At 33.1% G+C, this 16,486-nt stretch overlaps 1 protein-coding gene across 1 annotated transcript; it reads right to left on the bottom strand.

Annotated features, from left to right (window-relative positions):
• Positions 1–11,403: 11,403 nt before the first annotated feature.
• On the bottom strand, positions 11,404–12,612 carry LOC100972441 (olfactory receptor 8H3). Its single transcript, XM_003811692.4, has one exon. The coding sequence runs from the start codon at positions 12,340–12,342 to the stop codon at positions 11,404–11,406; it is 939 nt and encodes a 312-aa protein (XP_003811740.2). The 5' UTR covers positions 12,343–12,612.
• Positions 12,613–16,486: the final 3,874 nt, after the last annotated feature.

Here is a 16,486-nt window from a genome sequence, read left to right as displayed (position 1 = left end):
CACTTCAGAGGTATGTTTTTTTTCCTTTTTAATAAATTTTGTGTTATGCAAACTAAAGGTGCTATGAGTACAACTTTATTTGGAAGGAGATTTCTGGGTATCTTAATCTTCAGAGGTTTCTTCATAAAAATATTCAATCCTGTCTGTTTTACATGTCCTGTCTTCTGTGGATCTCCACACTTGGGTGTCCTCTATAACTTTCATTTATTGCCCAGCTTTTTTTAAAAAAGTGTTGCATAATTTTTTAAATGCAATGTTTATAGTAATGAAATGATTCACTACGAATTTACCATATATATATATATATATGTATATATATATGAGTGTTTATCCACCACTATTGATATTGCAAATTAAAAAGCAGGTTTATAAAAATATTATTTATTAAAGGAAATGAGAATTTTGAGCTAGGAAGGAGTGAATCCTTACAATGGTAAGTCAAAGAGATGTTGTTTCCTGCCAAATGATGTGATGTGAGGAGATGTGACCAAAGATGATATCAAGGATGAAAAGCTAAAATGCCAATAAGAATGGAGTGAGATGGAAAAACAAAATGTAGGAGGTGGAAAACAGAGGTGGAGCAAATGAAGACACTTTGGTATGACGTGTCCTGTGCTGTACCCTCTATGCGTTCACTTCATAAATATCTATTAAGGACCATGTACAGTCTGAAAGACATAATGCAAGACTATCATATTACAGTGACAAGAACTTTGACAGGAGAAGATTGTGTAGAATTTCTGTATTGTGACTTGGGCCATAGAGATTAGGAAAGAATCAGAAACCAACATATCAAACTTAGAAAACTCCCTTACAGCCACTAGGATCATCTTCTGATGATTACTAGGGACTAGCACTGTTCTTTGTGACCTACTTATAACTATAGAGAGCAACCACAAAGCTCTTAAACATACCAGAATAAAATTGGAAATAAACTTAACCAAAGAAGTAAAATATCTCTACAATGTAAACTATAAAACATTGATGAAAGAAATTGAAAAGGATACAAGAAAATCTGAAGATACACCATGTTCATGGGTTGAAATAATCATTATTAAGATGTTCATACAATCCGACACAATCTACAGATTAAAGCAATTCCTATCAAAATACCCACACCATTCTTCACAGAAAGAGAGCAAAAATCCAAAAGTTTATACACCAAAGTGCATATCTTGCTTTCCACCATTTTGCTTCATATCCTGCTTACCCCAAAGGATTTGGAAACATTTTTACATTTATCCACATAGGTGTCTTAATTTTCCTAAAGAAACATCCCCACTCTCCAGAGGTGCCAAATAAATATTTATTGAAATCCATGTCATGAAGAATTTTCTGCCTGCCAAAAATAATCATTACTTTATTGCAGTAGGAGTGGGACGCTTTAAATTTAGAGACACGGATTTTTCTGGAAGAGGACTTCCCATGTGGATTCAGCTTGTGGATTGTACATCAATTGTCTTTTTTCTTGGAAATAAATTAATTTGCTCATTTAAAAAAATGATGCAGGAAGCATACGAGTACTTTTTCTCTGAGCAAATTGGCTTTTCAAGTTTCTGTTATGCTTCAGTCATTACATCCAAAATGTTTGGAAGTTTCTTGTACAAACAAAAAAAATTAACCTTCAATGCACATAGGCTACTCTCTCACCTTCATGACCATTGAGTGCTTGCTCTAGCTTTCATGGCCTGTGATCAATACCTGGTCATTTGTAACCCTCCCTTGTATATGGTCACCATGTCCCCACCCAGGAGTCTGCATTCAGCTTATGCCTGCCTCCTATAGCTATAGCTTCCTGATGACACTTTCACATTATCCTCAGCCTTTGCCTCCCTTATTGCCCCTCTGTATCATTGATGTTCAGTGGAAGCCTGTTCCTTATGTACTTAATGCTCAGAAAATTCTCTTGACACAGACAGGATGGCCTCTGTCTTCTACACAGTAGTCATTCCCATGTTGAACCCTTTGATCTGGAGCCTCAGGAACAAGGATGTGAAAGATGCCCTGAGGAAAGTCATTGTCAACAGAAACCAGGCATTATTTTGTTCATAAAATTAAGAAACAAACTTGAAAAAACAAAGGCATACATTCCTTCTGATCTGTTTTCTCCCTGTTAATAAAATTCATATCGATCTTAGTTGTCAACCAGTAAAGATCTGCTCACTATAAAGTGAAATAATTCTCTGTGTTCTTTGTAGGCAAATAATTACAATTACATGTAGAAGGTACCATAACAATTCACATCAAATTCTATTGTGCACATAAATATATGTATATTTTTAAAATTGATTATCTCATGTGATAGCTGCACAACTATGTACTTGTCAAGAATACACAGAAGTAAAGGCATCCAGAACAACAAGTTTAAAGATTATTGGAGTGCTTTAATAATATATTGATAGGGGTAGCTTAACAAAATACTTAAAATTAAATTCAAATAATATATTTCAAATTAAGTTGAATAATATTTTCCAATTAAATTACAATAAACTTAGACTAGTGGTTTTGACTAGAAGTGAGTTTCCCCACTAGAAAACATTTGGCAAGTTCTGTAAATATTGTTCATTTCATGGTGTTGAGGTGGTGTGAACAAACGTTATTGCTATCTAGAGGATAGATGTTACTTAAGCTGCAAAATAATCTAAAATTCACAAGATAGCCCCTCACACAAAAAACTTACTCAGTCCAGAATGTTAATAGTGACAATTCTGAGAAAGCCTACTTGAAGAATTGTTGTTTAATATCATTTGATTAATCATTGTTTCATTGATTTTAGTCAGGAGGAGAGTGCTTTTCCAGTCTTTTATAATATTGCTCTTTTCTTCTTTATTTCCTCTCTCAATTATTAAGACTGATATTAAAATTGAAAGTTAAATTATGTTTTTTCCTTTCTTATCTGTCAGTTTTGATGTCAAATATTCTGGGGCTTTTTGTCATTAGTACATAAATTTATTCTTTATTTTTATAGTTTTTAACTTTTATTTTAGATTCAGAGTCGTATGTGCAGGTTTGTTATACAGATCAATTTCAGGACACTGGGGTTTGGTGTACAGATTATTTTGTCACCCAGATAATAAGTATAGCGCTTGATTGATACCTTTCCCTCCTCACCCTTCTTCTACTCTCCACCCTCAAGTAAGACCCAGTGCCTGCTCTTCCCTTCTTTGTGTCCACCATGTACTCAGTGTTGAGCTCCACTTTTAAGTGATAACATGTGGTATTCGGTTTTCTGTTGCTGTGTTAGTTCACTTAGAATAATCCTCTCCAGCTCCATCCATGTTCCTGCAAAAGACATGATCTTGTTCTTTTTATGGCTGCATAGTATTCCATGGTGTATACACATCACATTTACTTTGTCAGTCTATCGTGAATGGGCAGTGAGGTTGATTTCATGCTTTTGTTATTTTGAATAGAGCTGCAATAAACATTCACAGGCATGTGTCTTTGTGATAGAATAATTTATATTCTTTGAGTAAATACCCAGTAATGGGATTGCTGGGTCAAACTGCAGTTCTATTTTTAGGTTTTTGAGGAATCACATTGCTTTCCACAATGGTTGAATAATATACACTCCTGCCAACAGCGTATAAGTATTCCCGTTTCTTCATAACCTCATCAGCACCTGTTATTATTTTGATGTTTTAATAATAGCTATTCTCACTTATAAGTGAGAATATGTGATATTTGTTTTTCTGTTCCTAGATTAGTTTACTAAGGATAGGGAGCTAAATGAGAAGAACACATGGACACGTAGAGGGGAATAACACACACTGGACCCTGTCTGAGGGTGGAGAGTGGGAGGAGGGAGAGCATCAGGAAAAATAACTAATGGGTACTAGGCTTAATAACTGGGTGATAACATAATCTGTATTACAAACCCCCATGACACAAGTTTACCTATGTTACAAACCTGCACATATACCCCTGAACTTAAATGTTAAAAAATAATAATAGCCATTCTCACTGGGGTGAGATGGCATCTCATTGTCATTTTGATTTGCATACCTCCCATGATCAGTAATATTGAGGTTTTATTCATATGCTTATTGGTCACATGTATGTCTTCTTTTGAAAAATGTCTAAGTCTTTTGTCCACTTTTTAATGGAATTGTTTTTTTCTTGTAAATTTGTTTAAGCTCTTTATAGATGCTGGATATTAGACCTTTGTCAGTGGCACTGAATGCAAAATTTTTCTCCCATGCTATAAGTTGTCTATTTACTCTGTTGAGAATTTCTTTTGCTGTGCAGAAGCTCTTTAGTTTAGTTAGATACCTTGTCAATTTTTGCTTTTGTTTGGGTTGCTTTTGGTGTCTTCATCATGAAATTTTTGCCCATTCCTATGTCCAGAATAATATTGCCTACGATGTCTTCTAGGGTTTTTATAGTTTTGTGTTTACAGTGAAGTCTTTAATCCATCTCAAGTTAAATTTTGTATAGAGTACAAGAAAGGGGTCCAGTTTCGATCTTCTGCATATGGCTAGCCAGTTATCCCAGCACCATTTATTGAATACGGAGTTCTCTTCCTATCGCTTGTTTTTGTCAGCTTTGTCAAAGATCAGATAACTGTAAGTTTGTTGCCTTAGTTCAAGTCTCTCTGTTCTGTTCCATTGGTCTATGTGCCTGTTTTTGTACCAGTACCATGCTCTTTTGGTTACTGTATCCCTGTAGTGTAGTGTGAAGTTGGGGAATGTGATGCCTCCAGCTTTGTTCTTTTTCACTTTTTTTAATTATTACCTTGGCTATTTGGGACCTTTTTTGGTTTCGTATAAATTTTATAATAGTTTTTTCCAGTCCTTTGAAGAAAGTCACTGGTAGTTTGATACGAATAGCATTGATTTGGGCAGTATGGCCACATCAATGATATTGATTCTTTCTATCCATGGGCATGAAATGTTTTTCTATTTGTTTGTGTCATCTTTGATTTCTTTGAGCAGTGTTTTGTAATTCTCATTATAAAACTCTTTCATCTTCCTAGTCTATTGCTAGATATTTTACTATTTCTTTGGCAATTGTGAATGGGATTGTGTTCCTAATTTGGCTCTCAGCTTGGCTGTTTGGTGGATGGGAATGCTAGTGATTTTTATACATTGGTTTTGTATCCTGAAACTTATGTAGTTTTATTTTATTAAACACAAGGAAACAATGCACACAAACCTTAAATAATTTGCTCGATGCCACATGGTTCTTAAGAGTGATGTGAGATTCAAACCTAACTTAGCTAACTACAGAGTTCCTTTTGCTTGTTATATATGGATTGAAAGAATTGACTGATCTTTTTACCTTACCAACTTAGTTTTTTTGCTTCTAACAATACTTTAGGAAACATTATCAGTTTTCCTATAGCCACTGACAGAAATAAGAGAAAAAGAATGCACTTAAAAATATTGGTGAAGTGGTTTCTACTAAACCTAATAAACTTGCTAATTTATTCCACTCATTGGGATATAAAGAGTTTACAGGTTTTGGCACTCAGTGATCAAAAAGATAAAGACAAAAAAAAGAAAGAAAGAGAGGAGAAAAAAAGAGCAAAGAACTAAAATATTAAGAGAAGAGTAGATGTGATGAGTTATATCTGGATGGATTATGAGATCCCATTCAAGATGCAGAATGAGATACTGCAGTGGTAAGTGTGGATTTACCCAGAAGAGTAATATTTGAAGTCATACCAATGGGTAGGATTCAAAGGGTATACAGAGCTTCTCTTTCCACATAGGGTGTAGAAAGCTACAAAGAACCTTGCTCCCAACCTATTTAAAACACTTCAGTTAACCTATGAAGTCATAATTGTTGTGAGTCTATCTTGGAACTAAGGCTGTGCTGCAAATGGGACACATGAACTGTTTCACTTTTGGCAAAGGGTGAGAGAAAGATGAGGCCACCATACAGGTATGTAGGAATAAATTAGCTAAATTAAAAAAAAAAAAGAAAACTTAAATCCAAGTGTGTACTATTGAGAAAATCAGAAAGTTCTAGATTGAAAGGATTTACATTCACTCTTAAAAGTTTTCTCTGCAGGCCCCTTCCAAATGCTTATGAGATTTACTAATAACATCAATTTTTCAAATACAGATGCTCCTGATGGTTGTTGACTAAAGAGCATTTACAACTACAAGAATAAACGTTATAGTGGAGAGAGTAAGGAACATGCATAAATATGACAGAAATTTCATCAGATAGTGACTACAGGAAGTGTCCAGTGAAGTACTGGGCCACCCACCCAACTCTCCAAACACACGCTCACAATATTGGAGACAAAGAATTCATTCAACCAGCTTATCAGTGGAGTCCATAAGGATGAGGAAACAATTTGTGAACCTGAAGATGAACCAATAGTAATTTATCAAAGAGAAAGAAAGTTAAAGAAAAAAAGTTGCAACAAAAGTATACAAGAACTCTATGGCAATGTCAAATAGTCTAATAACAAACAGAAGAATAATGGAGAAGAACGGAAGCTTGAGAAGCATTTGAAGATACAGTGGTGAATAATTTTGTAAAAGTAAGAAATCCATCAAACCATTGGTCCAAGAAGGTAAGAGGATACCAGGAAGAGGATCCCAGGAAGGAGACATACAAAAAGTGAAACTAAATGAAGCCTATTTTCAGGAAAATAAATACACATACATACACACCTACACACATGCTCAGTGCCTACTTATGCTGAAATAATTGATAATCAAGAGACTTGTGCTCCAACTATTTTTGAAGTAGAGGGTCTGTAATAACATAAGAAAACATGGCTTCACACAAATAAAGAAATAGCACTAAAAATGTATAACTGAAAATAAAAAATAACAAATATTGGACATTTTAATTGCTTTAAAAAATAAATATCTAGCAAAACTATGCTGGTGCATTCTGGGTTTAAACCATACATAACAGTAAAATTTACCACAAAAAATAGCAAAATGAATGGAAGAGAAGATCTGACTTGACATTACCCTAAGGGTCTTATGTGAAAAGATATGTTGTAGATTATTTTATTTAAACTATAATACATAAACCGTGCATTTCACAATGCAGGGTCACCACCAAGAAGAGAGAGGATAAATATTACCAATATCAGGAATGAAATAAGGCATTTTATTATGATCCCCACAAGTATGGAAAGAAAAGAAGAATATTATAAACAATATTTTGCTAATAAACTTAAATTAAAAGTACTTAAATGAAAACTATTAAATGAAAAGTACAATTCTCTAAAGAAGCTTACATCAGAAGAAATGGGTAACCAGGGTAGCCCTATGCCAACTTAATAAATTGAATACATTCATAAAAACCATCCATATGAACAGTGAGCTTGAAATTGCCTTCCCAATGTCAAAAAATCTCACCTTTTCCTCTGACTGGAATGCGGACAACGTACTAGATTAACTCTCTTCAATAACACAGAAGACGACAACATCAAGGAGAAAATAGAGCAATAACACAAAAGAACCTGTGTCCTAGGATTGCCCTGTGAAAAACAGCTCCCACAAGTCTAGTCAGATCAAGAGTAATTGGATAAAACAGAGAAAATTCTGCAGGTTATATTTAAGAATACTTCTGTTGTAGTTGGGTCTCTCTGTTTCTGAATCATTTTAATTTTTTTTATTTTTTGGATCAGAAAATCCTTTATTCTGATAAATACAAGTTTTCTCGCCAGCATCATCCCATCAATATAATAATTAATATATTATTACTATTTTCATCTAGCCATAATTATTTGGAAGTAAAAATAGCTGTTCATATCTTGCTATGCTGAATTACAGGTTTTTTCATACTTATATGGCACTTTGGCAGGACACTAAGAACCAGAGGACTATGTCTTCGATTAGACAATATCTTACATAAACTGGTCTTTCTTTATTGAGTTATTTTTCTGTAAATCGGACTGTACATATATATTTGAGATTTAGCTAGTACTGCCAAAATCACACCATCCTCCTTCAGCAGCCCTAGAGAATGTATATTAATGGCATATACCTTTTAATAACCTCTGTTTTTTTTATGTCTTTAAAAATATATCAAATTCTATTTGTTTCAATGAGATTATAGTAGTAAACCATTGTATTTTTTAAAAAGTGGGAGAAGTTATTGAATCTCTCTGTGTTCCAGTTTCATGATCTATAAAATTCAGTCTTTAAATACATTTATTAAGGTACTGTTCTAGGTACTGGGGGAAAGTCCTATGCTCATAGAGCTTACATGATAATAGGGGAAAACTGACACAAAATAAAAGGCACAAGAAAAATATTTAGAACATCAGATGGGAATAAGTGCTATGAAAAAAGAAGAATGTTTGAAAGAGGATGTGAACAGGTACCAGTTTTAATAGGGTGGTGAGAGATTTTCTTGTCAAGAAAAGGATAAGAAAAAAATGATGCAGTTATCTTTGGGGAAAAAAAGTTTCAGGAAAAAGAAAATGGAAAATTTCAGGCCGTATTTCAGAAATATTATATAGGGTTTGTGAAGAAAAATTATGATCTAACCTACTGTTTAACAGTATAACTCTGGCTCCTACATTGAGATTAGACTCAAGAGGAATAAGAAAAAAAGTTAGGTGCATTCTACAATATTGAAGCAATAATTCTGAAGTGGAAAATATAGTTATCATGGCCACGATGGCGGCAAAAACATGTTAAAACAGACACCAAATATAGTCTATATTTAGAATCACCTTAATATGCTGATGGAAAGGAAGTAAAGTGTGTTCAATAAGAAGAAAATTCCAAGAAAATTCTCAAGTCTGCTTGAACAAGTAAAGGGTGGTTTTCCATTAATGTGAGATTAAACTTTACATATTGCTAGTACTGACCTGACAGTTAAATTATAACAATAAATTATGTTAATTAGATATACATAAAGCCTTTGAATATTGCCTGACCATGGAAAGTGCTCAGAAAAATGTATTATTATTGTTTTCCTCTAGCTATAATTATGTGGGAGTAAAAATAGCTGTTCATATCTTGCCATGCTCAATGACAGGGTTTTTTTCATATTTATATCATAGGGCATTTTGGCATGACACTATGAACCAGACAACTATGTCTTCAATTAGGCAATATCTTACATAAAATATACTTTACACCAATATAATAGGGAAAGTATAGGCCAAATGTGAACAGTCTAAATCTTTCATGTTGTGCATAGATTATTGTATACTTTTTAGTAACATTATGTGAATATGTTTTAGCCTATGTTATGAAGATGATAGGGTGGTCCTCATTAAATTAGAATGTAAGCAATTTCTCACCATGTGTTGACCACAAAGTGATAGATTCTGTTGGCCATCTTTGCAACCCAAATTGACAGGATCCATTTTCTAAATCATAGAAGTAGACATAAATGAAAGCAAGATAAAACCATAGCTTATAGAAATAAATAGAAAAATGGAAAGAACCTGTAAATACATGAACTTATATTATGCATTTATTAGATAAGAATGAGCCAAAAACATTATTAAATAAAAAATGTTGATTAAATACTTATTTCTAATTGCAAATGAAAACAAATACAGGGATCTATAAATATATATTCCTGAAAAAATGGATATCAAAGCAAAAATTAAATTATAATAATTTTACATGGCATTAATACTTGATGAACAAAATTGTGAAATAAATTAAGAGGAAACAATATGTATTTAAAAGATTTGAATAAATTAGTTGACAGTTTGAATAAGTGAAATTTTATTAAAATGTTAACTCCTGAAATAGAGGATACAGTCTATTTTAAACATTCCAAATGCACTTAGAAAAAATCAAATATAATTGTACAAACAAAAATTTCAATATATAAATGAAAACAATCGATCTAGTAACTGTTACAAAAGTTTAAACAAAAAAGACAAATACTTGGAAAATAAAAACTAGCTTCTAAAATATCCTTTAAATAGCAGATAAAACAAAACTGTGTTTCCAGAATATGTAAGGAAAACATTTAAAAATAAAAGACATTTAAGCACACTACCTGACTAAAATTGATGGGATGTCACAACAACTGAATTCATTGTCAATTCTTTGCTTTACATCTTTTCTGTATTAAGAAATGTAAAATCAATGAATAAAGCATTTAATTCAAGGAGTTATTTTAAAACTGAAACAAACCTGTAGAAAACAGGAGAAAGGCAATGATTTTTAAAAACACACAGGATTTTAATAAAGAAGCAATTTGACACATTACGGAAATCCAGTTTTCACCTGTTTAGCATGCAAAGGACATATCACGGCATGTAGATTTTTAATGTGATGAATTTATATTTCAAGTCCAAAACATTGTGAAATGAGACTTGATTGTGCCCATGTATCAAGAAAAACTTTATGTTAGATTTATCGATGACAAAGAGATTATCTAATGTTAAACTTGTAAATGAATACAGAAAGCTGAAAATCAGTATGTAGAAAGTGATAGAAATTTTTGTTTATATGCGTTATATATGTGCACGTATTTGAAACTATTGATCTAGAAGAACATGCACAAAACTCAATATTTGTTTTTCTAAAACTGAAAACGAGTTTATTAGAGAAGTAAATAAACAAAAGAATGGCTACTCAACAGGAAGAGCAGCCAAAACTCAGTATTTGTAGAGGATTTCTATTTTCTTCAATATTTTATAATATTTTCAAATTTTCTCTAACATTATATTAATATATGCTATTTTTTTCTATAACATAATTCTACTGAAATATTTTACTTCTGAAATCCAAAATTGTGAGCTGCTGATTTTTTTTCTTTTTAGTTCTGTCAATTAAATTAACCAAAAGTAATTTGTAAAACACAAGTTTACATTCTTGAAAAAAGGCATTGTGCAGTAATGTAGGTCTTCTAATGATAAGGGGAAGCATTAATTATTATCGCTTTAAATACTCTACAACTACCCTCTGATCAGATTTGGAGTTATTATTTATCTTGCGCACTTAGGGAAAGGAGGCTTAAGCTTTAGGTAACATATTAATGGCTATACAGCTAAAAGTGTAGCATATTTAGAATCTAACTCTTGGAAAATTTTATTCCAAAGTAAGTACTCCTACCCACTCTGCTATAATTCTTCCCCACGTAATAAATGGAATAACATCTAAAACTATTATCACCGTGTCTCAAATATTCTTTCCATAATAAAGTTATCTACAATTGAAGCATACTTAAGAATTTGAATAATATAATTAAAAATGACAACCATATTTTCTTATTTTCCACATCAGTTGCTTCAAAACATGACACACATATTATGATTCTAATTACCATTTGGATTTCTAAAAACATATGCCTTGAAATGTTTTAAATCATGTTTAGTCAAGCAAAGAGTAGCACAACAGAAATGCAAATAAATTAAAGGATTCAATTGTTTTTATAGAGAGACTAAGAAAATACCCAATAGGAATGAAAGAAAAGATGAGATTAAATGTTCCATTTCTGCTATTTTAACTACCTGGAGTCCTGTCTTCTCTGCATGACTCTAATGAGAGCATTTTTCACTTCTTTGTTTCTAAGACTATAAATGAGTGGATTCAGCATGGGAATCACAATAGTATAAAACACAGAAGCCACTTGATCTCTTCCCAAGGAATAAGACTTTCTTGGCTTTAAGTAAGTAAAAATCATAGTTCCATAGAAGATGGTGACTCCCAAGAGATGAGAGATGCAAGTAGAGAAAGCTTTCTGCTTTCCTGAAGTGGAATTAATTTTCAGGATGGTAGAGAGAATGGACACATAGGATGCAGATATTGTGATAAGGGACACCATCAGGGTGGAACCAGCGATAATGAATATCAGCATTTCAGTGTTGTCTGTGTCAGTGCAGGACAGAGCTAAAATTGGGGAAGTGTCACAGAAAAAGTGATGAATTATGTTTGAGTCACAGAAATGCAATCTGCTCATGGAAACCACATTGACAAAGGAGTCCATAAAGCCAATCACATAAGGCCCAGTGATGAGAGCGAGGCAGAGCCTTTTGGACATAATAACTGTGTAGTGTAGAGGACTGCAGATCGCTGCATAGCGATCATAGGCCATTGAGGAGAGAAGATAACATTCAGCAGTACCCAAGAAGACAAAAAAGAACATCTGGGCAAAGCAGCCCGTGAAGGAAATATAGTTGGAAGTCAGTAAGTTCGCTAAGGTTTTAGGTGTGATGACAGTTGAGTAACTGAGGTCAATAAATGACAGGTGAGTAAGGAAAAAATACATGGGAGTGTGAAGCTGGAGGTCCAGACGAATTATCAATATCATCCCCACATTCCCCAGCATAGTAATTAGGTATATCAGGAGAAATAGCATAAACAGAGCCATCTGGACCTCTTCAGAGTCTGACAGTCCCGTAAGGATGAAGTCAGCCACATTTGTGTCATTCCTTCTACCCATCATGTTCACCTGCTCTAAACTGCTGAGAAATCAAAGCTGATACGTAGCAGGGGCGCCTGTAATCCCAGCTACTGGAGAAGCTGAGGCAGGAGAATCGCTTGAACATGGGAGCCGGAGGTTGCAGTGACCCGGAGGTTGCAGTGAGCTGGGATCACAGTATTGCATTGCAGCCCCAGCAACTGTGCCAGACTCCGACTCAAAAAAAATAAACAAAACAATCAAAAAAAAATTTCTGTTTATATGAATGACCTAGCATTTAATAATTAGTTTAACCTTCTACAAATTGCTAATAAATTTATAGAATATGACTAAAGAGACTAATTTTCTTGCCAATATAGATATAAGTTCAAATTAACATTTGCATATGTTATAATAAAATGTAGCATATTGCATAATTAGAATGAACCTGACATTGTTCTGAATGGCTTCCTTTATTAATATATTTAATCCACCTGAAAATATTATACCATAGATACTACTATTATCCACATAGTTTAGGTGAGGAAAAAAAGAGTATGGAAGGTTGGAGTAACTTATCCAAAGTCGGATCAATTCAATGTTGACACTGATTCTACAAAGATATATTCCTTCAGAGAGAAGGCTTATAATACTACACTCTTGTTTATAAATAATTTCAGAAAACTTGAGAAAAGAGGTGGACATGTAATAAAAAATGAGAAGAAACAGTTTTATTATATAATCTACTGCCCTTTTGTTTCCAATATTATTTAATAATAATTTTCAATAAATTTCACCCTTGGGGATTTTAGTTAGCTACATTAAAATTATAGACAATATATAAGTATTAATTTATAAAAGATGTGATGTTTTCCTGACATAACTAATCGAAATCTAATTTCTTCCAAAAAATTATATTTTCAAAATGTATACTTTGCTTGTAGACTCTGATTCTGGCAACTCTACATTTGTTTCACAAACCCTGACATTACTTAGGGTAGAGAGTAAATGATATGTGTATATATTAATATATACAGTAATATATATTAATATATTATTCTGAGAAAGTCCCCATTTTATTTCATCTGAAGTAAAATGTGAAACAAAATCTTCCAATTTTGAGAATAATACTTACTGTGTGTGAGTCAACATTCATGAAAAAACTTTCTTCTTATATTATCTGTATGGAAATTTGTCAACTTCAAATTTTTGTTATAAATAAAATATGAAAACTATTTAAGGAGATGAAAATTTTTATAATATTTGTTTTCCTTGAGATAAGTTGTTTTTACATTTTGGTGCATTCATTATGTTTTATTCTGAGTTAAGATAAACCAATCTAGAAATTTTGTTTAGGTTCTGGTCTAATGGAAAGATTACCAAGAAGTTATGTGTCAAAGAAGACCGGCAGCCACTGTGACCATAAGGAGATTATTCTTTCCCTCTCACTCGGATAATTCCAGAGGATCTCATATACCAGAGGCTGATGACAATGCACCTTTTGGTAGGCCCTGGGGGCCATTTGCCAAGGCAGATTGTTTGGCATGTTTCCAAGCACAAAAGTTCAAGGACTAAATGTAGCCATGTTAGGCTTTGTGCAAAGATTTTCCTTTTTACCTTAGAAGCCACACAAATGAAGGAAATTATGAATTGGTCTTTTCTTGTGATGTTCTCAATATTTTACAGGGGTGGTGGAGAAGGCATTTCCAGAAAAAATAGTTACTCTGTGACTGACATCATCAAAGATGGAATAATACATATTTCACAATTATATTTCTTAATATTTAAAAGTGCAATACTATCATAGATGTAAACCATGTTAACTGGAAAAGAATCAGAAGATAACAAAATTCAAAAAAAGTAAATGAAAACAATTCAAAACTGTCGTTAACATTTTGTTAACATTATAATTTTTCCTAATTATTTTCCTTTGTGCCTTATTTGTACATGTACTTATAGATGGCATAACAATTATCGTACTATACAGTCAGTGTCTTTTGCTCATTTAATAACCAAAATTTTATGCTATGCCATGAGCTATCTTATATTAACCGTTTATCAACCACACAATTCTACGGTTCATGTATTGGTTAGTGCCCCGTAACTTACTAAGTTAAGTATGCATTTACGAGCTGATAAACAGACATTTTGAAGCATTATCAGAAAATGGTGTAGGTTATTCATTCTGGTGTGGTGGTGTCACCTAATTCATCTACATGCAATATTTGTGCACTATGTTTTGCTGTTTTCATGTACTTTTTAAAATTTTATGAAACAAAAGTGAGAGCAGAAAGACAAAATCAGCCCTGAGACTAATAGACATTTTATAATTAATTTAGTAGCCCAAAACTTACTTCCTCCATATATAGTCAGGTCAATTTTTTCCTTAAATATGAGTTAAAATTAAAATATAAAAAGAGAGCTGAAATATTCTACTGAGAATTATTTGTCCAAGATGAGGAAGCAAGGGAAGATTCTGAAACAATATAAAATGTGAATCAGAGTAAAATATTAAAGTGAATCTTAAGTCATTATAATAAAATCAATTTCATGTAAATTTTAAAGTGAGACTAGAAGGAAAGCATGCCCATAATCTAGAATTTTAAAGTGAGTCTAGAAGGAAAGCATGCCCATAATCTAGAATTTCAGGAGATAATCTGTTGGTAGGTATAAAGCGCTACATTTGTATGTATTTATTGTACCTTTGATGAGTTTTGGGAAGAGAGATTGTATTCACCAGAAATTTAGTGCTCCTGAGACAGGTTGATTTGAAGATTTAAAAGCCAGCATCACACTCTTTAACAATAGATAACATTAGGGTTTAAGCCAAATAAGAGGCAAAAGGTGACTATGTCAAAACTACCTCAATAGGCTTGGTGATCGTAAAATCTCCGTGAGCAAGGGATTTTCTTGCTCGATGTTTTTCTAACATTGAAAACCATTTTGTTCAGGTTCAGAGTTGTTTATCATGGCAGGAAAATTATTTTCCCATTTACTAAGTCATTGCTGAAACCTAATTCTGACCAGAGATTTTAAATCTCTTTCAATTTAAATGATGAAATAATGTAATGTCCTAGCTAGTTATAATTTTTATGATTTATTTATTTATTTAGACACAGAGTCTCACTTTGTTGCCCAGGCTGAAGTGCAGTTGTGCTATCTCGGCTCATTGTAACGTCCACCTCCTGGGCTCAAGAGATCCTCCTGCCTCATCCTCCCAAGTAGCTGGGACTACAGGTGAACTCGCCACCAGGCTCAGCTAATTTTTTGTAGTCTTTGTAGAGGTCTCCCTATGTTGTCCAGGCTTGTCTTGAATTCCTGGGTTCAAGGTATCTCCTGCCTAGGCCTCCCTAAGTGCTGGGATAATAGGTGTGAGCCACAGTGCCTGGCCTTTATATTTTAAATTATGTTTCTTATCCTCTTCTATTCTCTCTTTCTCTATCTCTCTCTCTCTTCTGGAATATGTTTATTATTTTTTTTCATCTTTGGCTCAGTTAAAAAAATTACTTTTCTGATATATTTTGTTCAAATACTTATTAATTTGTTTATTTGTTAGTTATTTTAGTTATTCTTATTTTAACTTTTTTTTCCCCTACTTTATCAGGTTGGGTTCATTATTTTTTTCTCTACCACCTAGTAAAAGTATTTTCTTATGGTTACCTGTTTAATATTATCAGAATTTAATATTTGCATTATCCATCCTGGTGTCACTCTTCACCTGTATACATAGTGATCTGAATTATTCCTATTGTGGCATATCATATAAAAAGTCTAAAGTTAAATGTTTCATTTCTTATTTGACTAAGATTAACCTCAGCTATGCTTAGTTATTAAGTTATTAAAATCATAGTAAATTTATGATTCTAATTTTTTAGAATTTTGAGTTTAAATTATTTTTACTATTTATTTATTTATTTATTTGGAGTCTTGCTCTGTTGCCCAGGCTAAAGTGCAGTGGCACAATCTTGACTCACTGCAGCCTCTGCCTTCAGGGTTCAAACACTTCTGCTGCCTCAGCCACCTGAGTAGCTGGGACTACAGGCACGCCCACCATGTCCCACTTATTTTTGTATATTTTTAGTAGAGATGGGGTTTCACCATGGTGGCCAGGTTGGTCTCGAACTCCTGACCTCAACTGATCTTCCTGCCTCGGCCTCCCCAAGTGCTGGGATTACAGGTGTGAGCTACT

The sequence above is a fragment of the Pan paniscus genome, chromosome 9 (genome assembly GCF_029289425.2).
Source record: "Pan paniscus chromosome 9, NHGRI_mPanPan1-v2.0_pri, whole genome shotgun sequence".
Lineage (NCBI taxonomy): Eukaryota > Metazoa > Chordata > Mammalia > Primates > Hominidae > Pan > Pan paniscus.
Note: the sequence above shows the minus strand (reverse complement) of the source record. Positions and strands in the feature narration are given on the sequence as shown.

Excerpts from the sequence above, each read along its gene's own strand:
- LOC100972441 (XM_003811692.4), bottom strand. The coding sequence starts at position 12,342 with ATGATGGGTAGAAGGAATGACACAAATGTGGCTGACTTCATCCTTACG.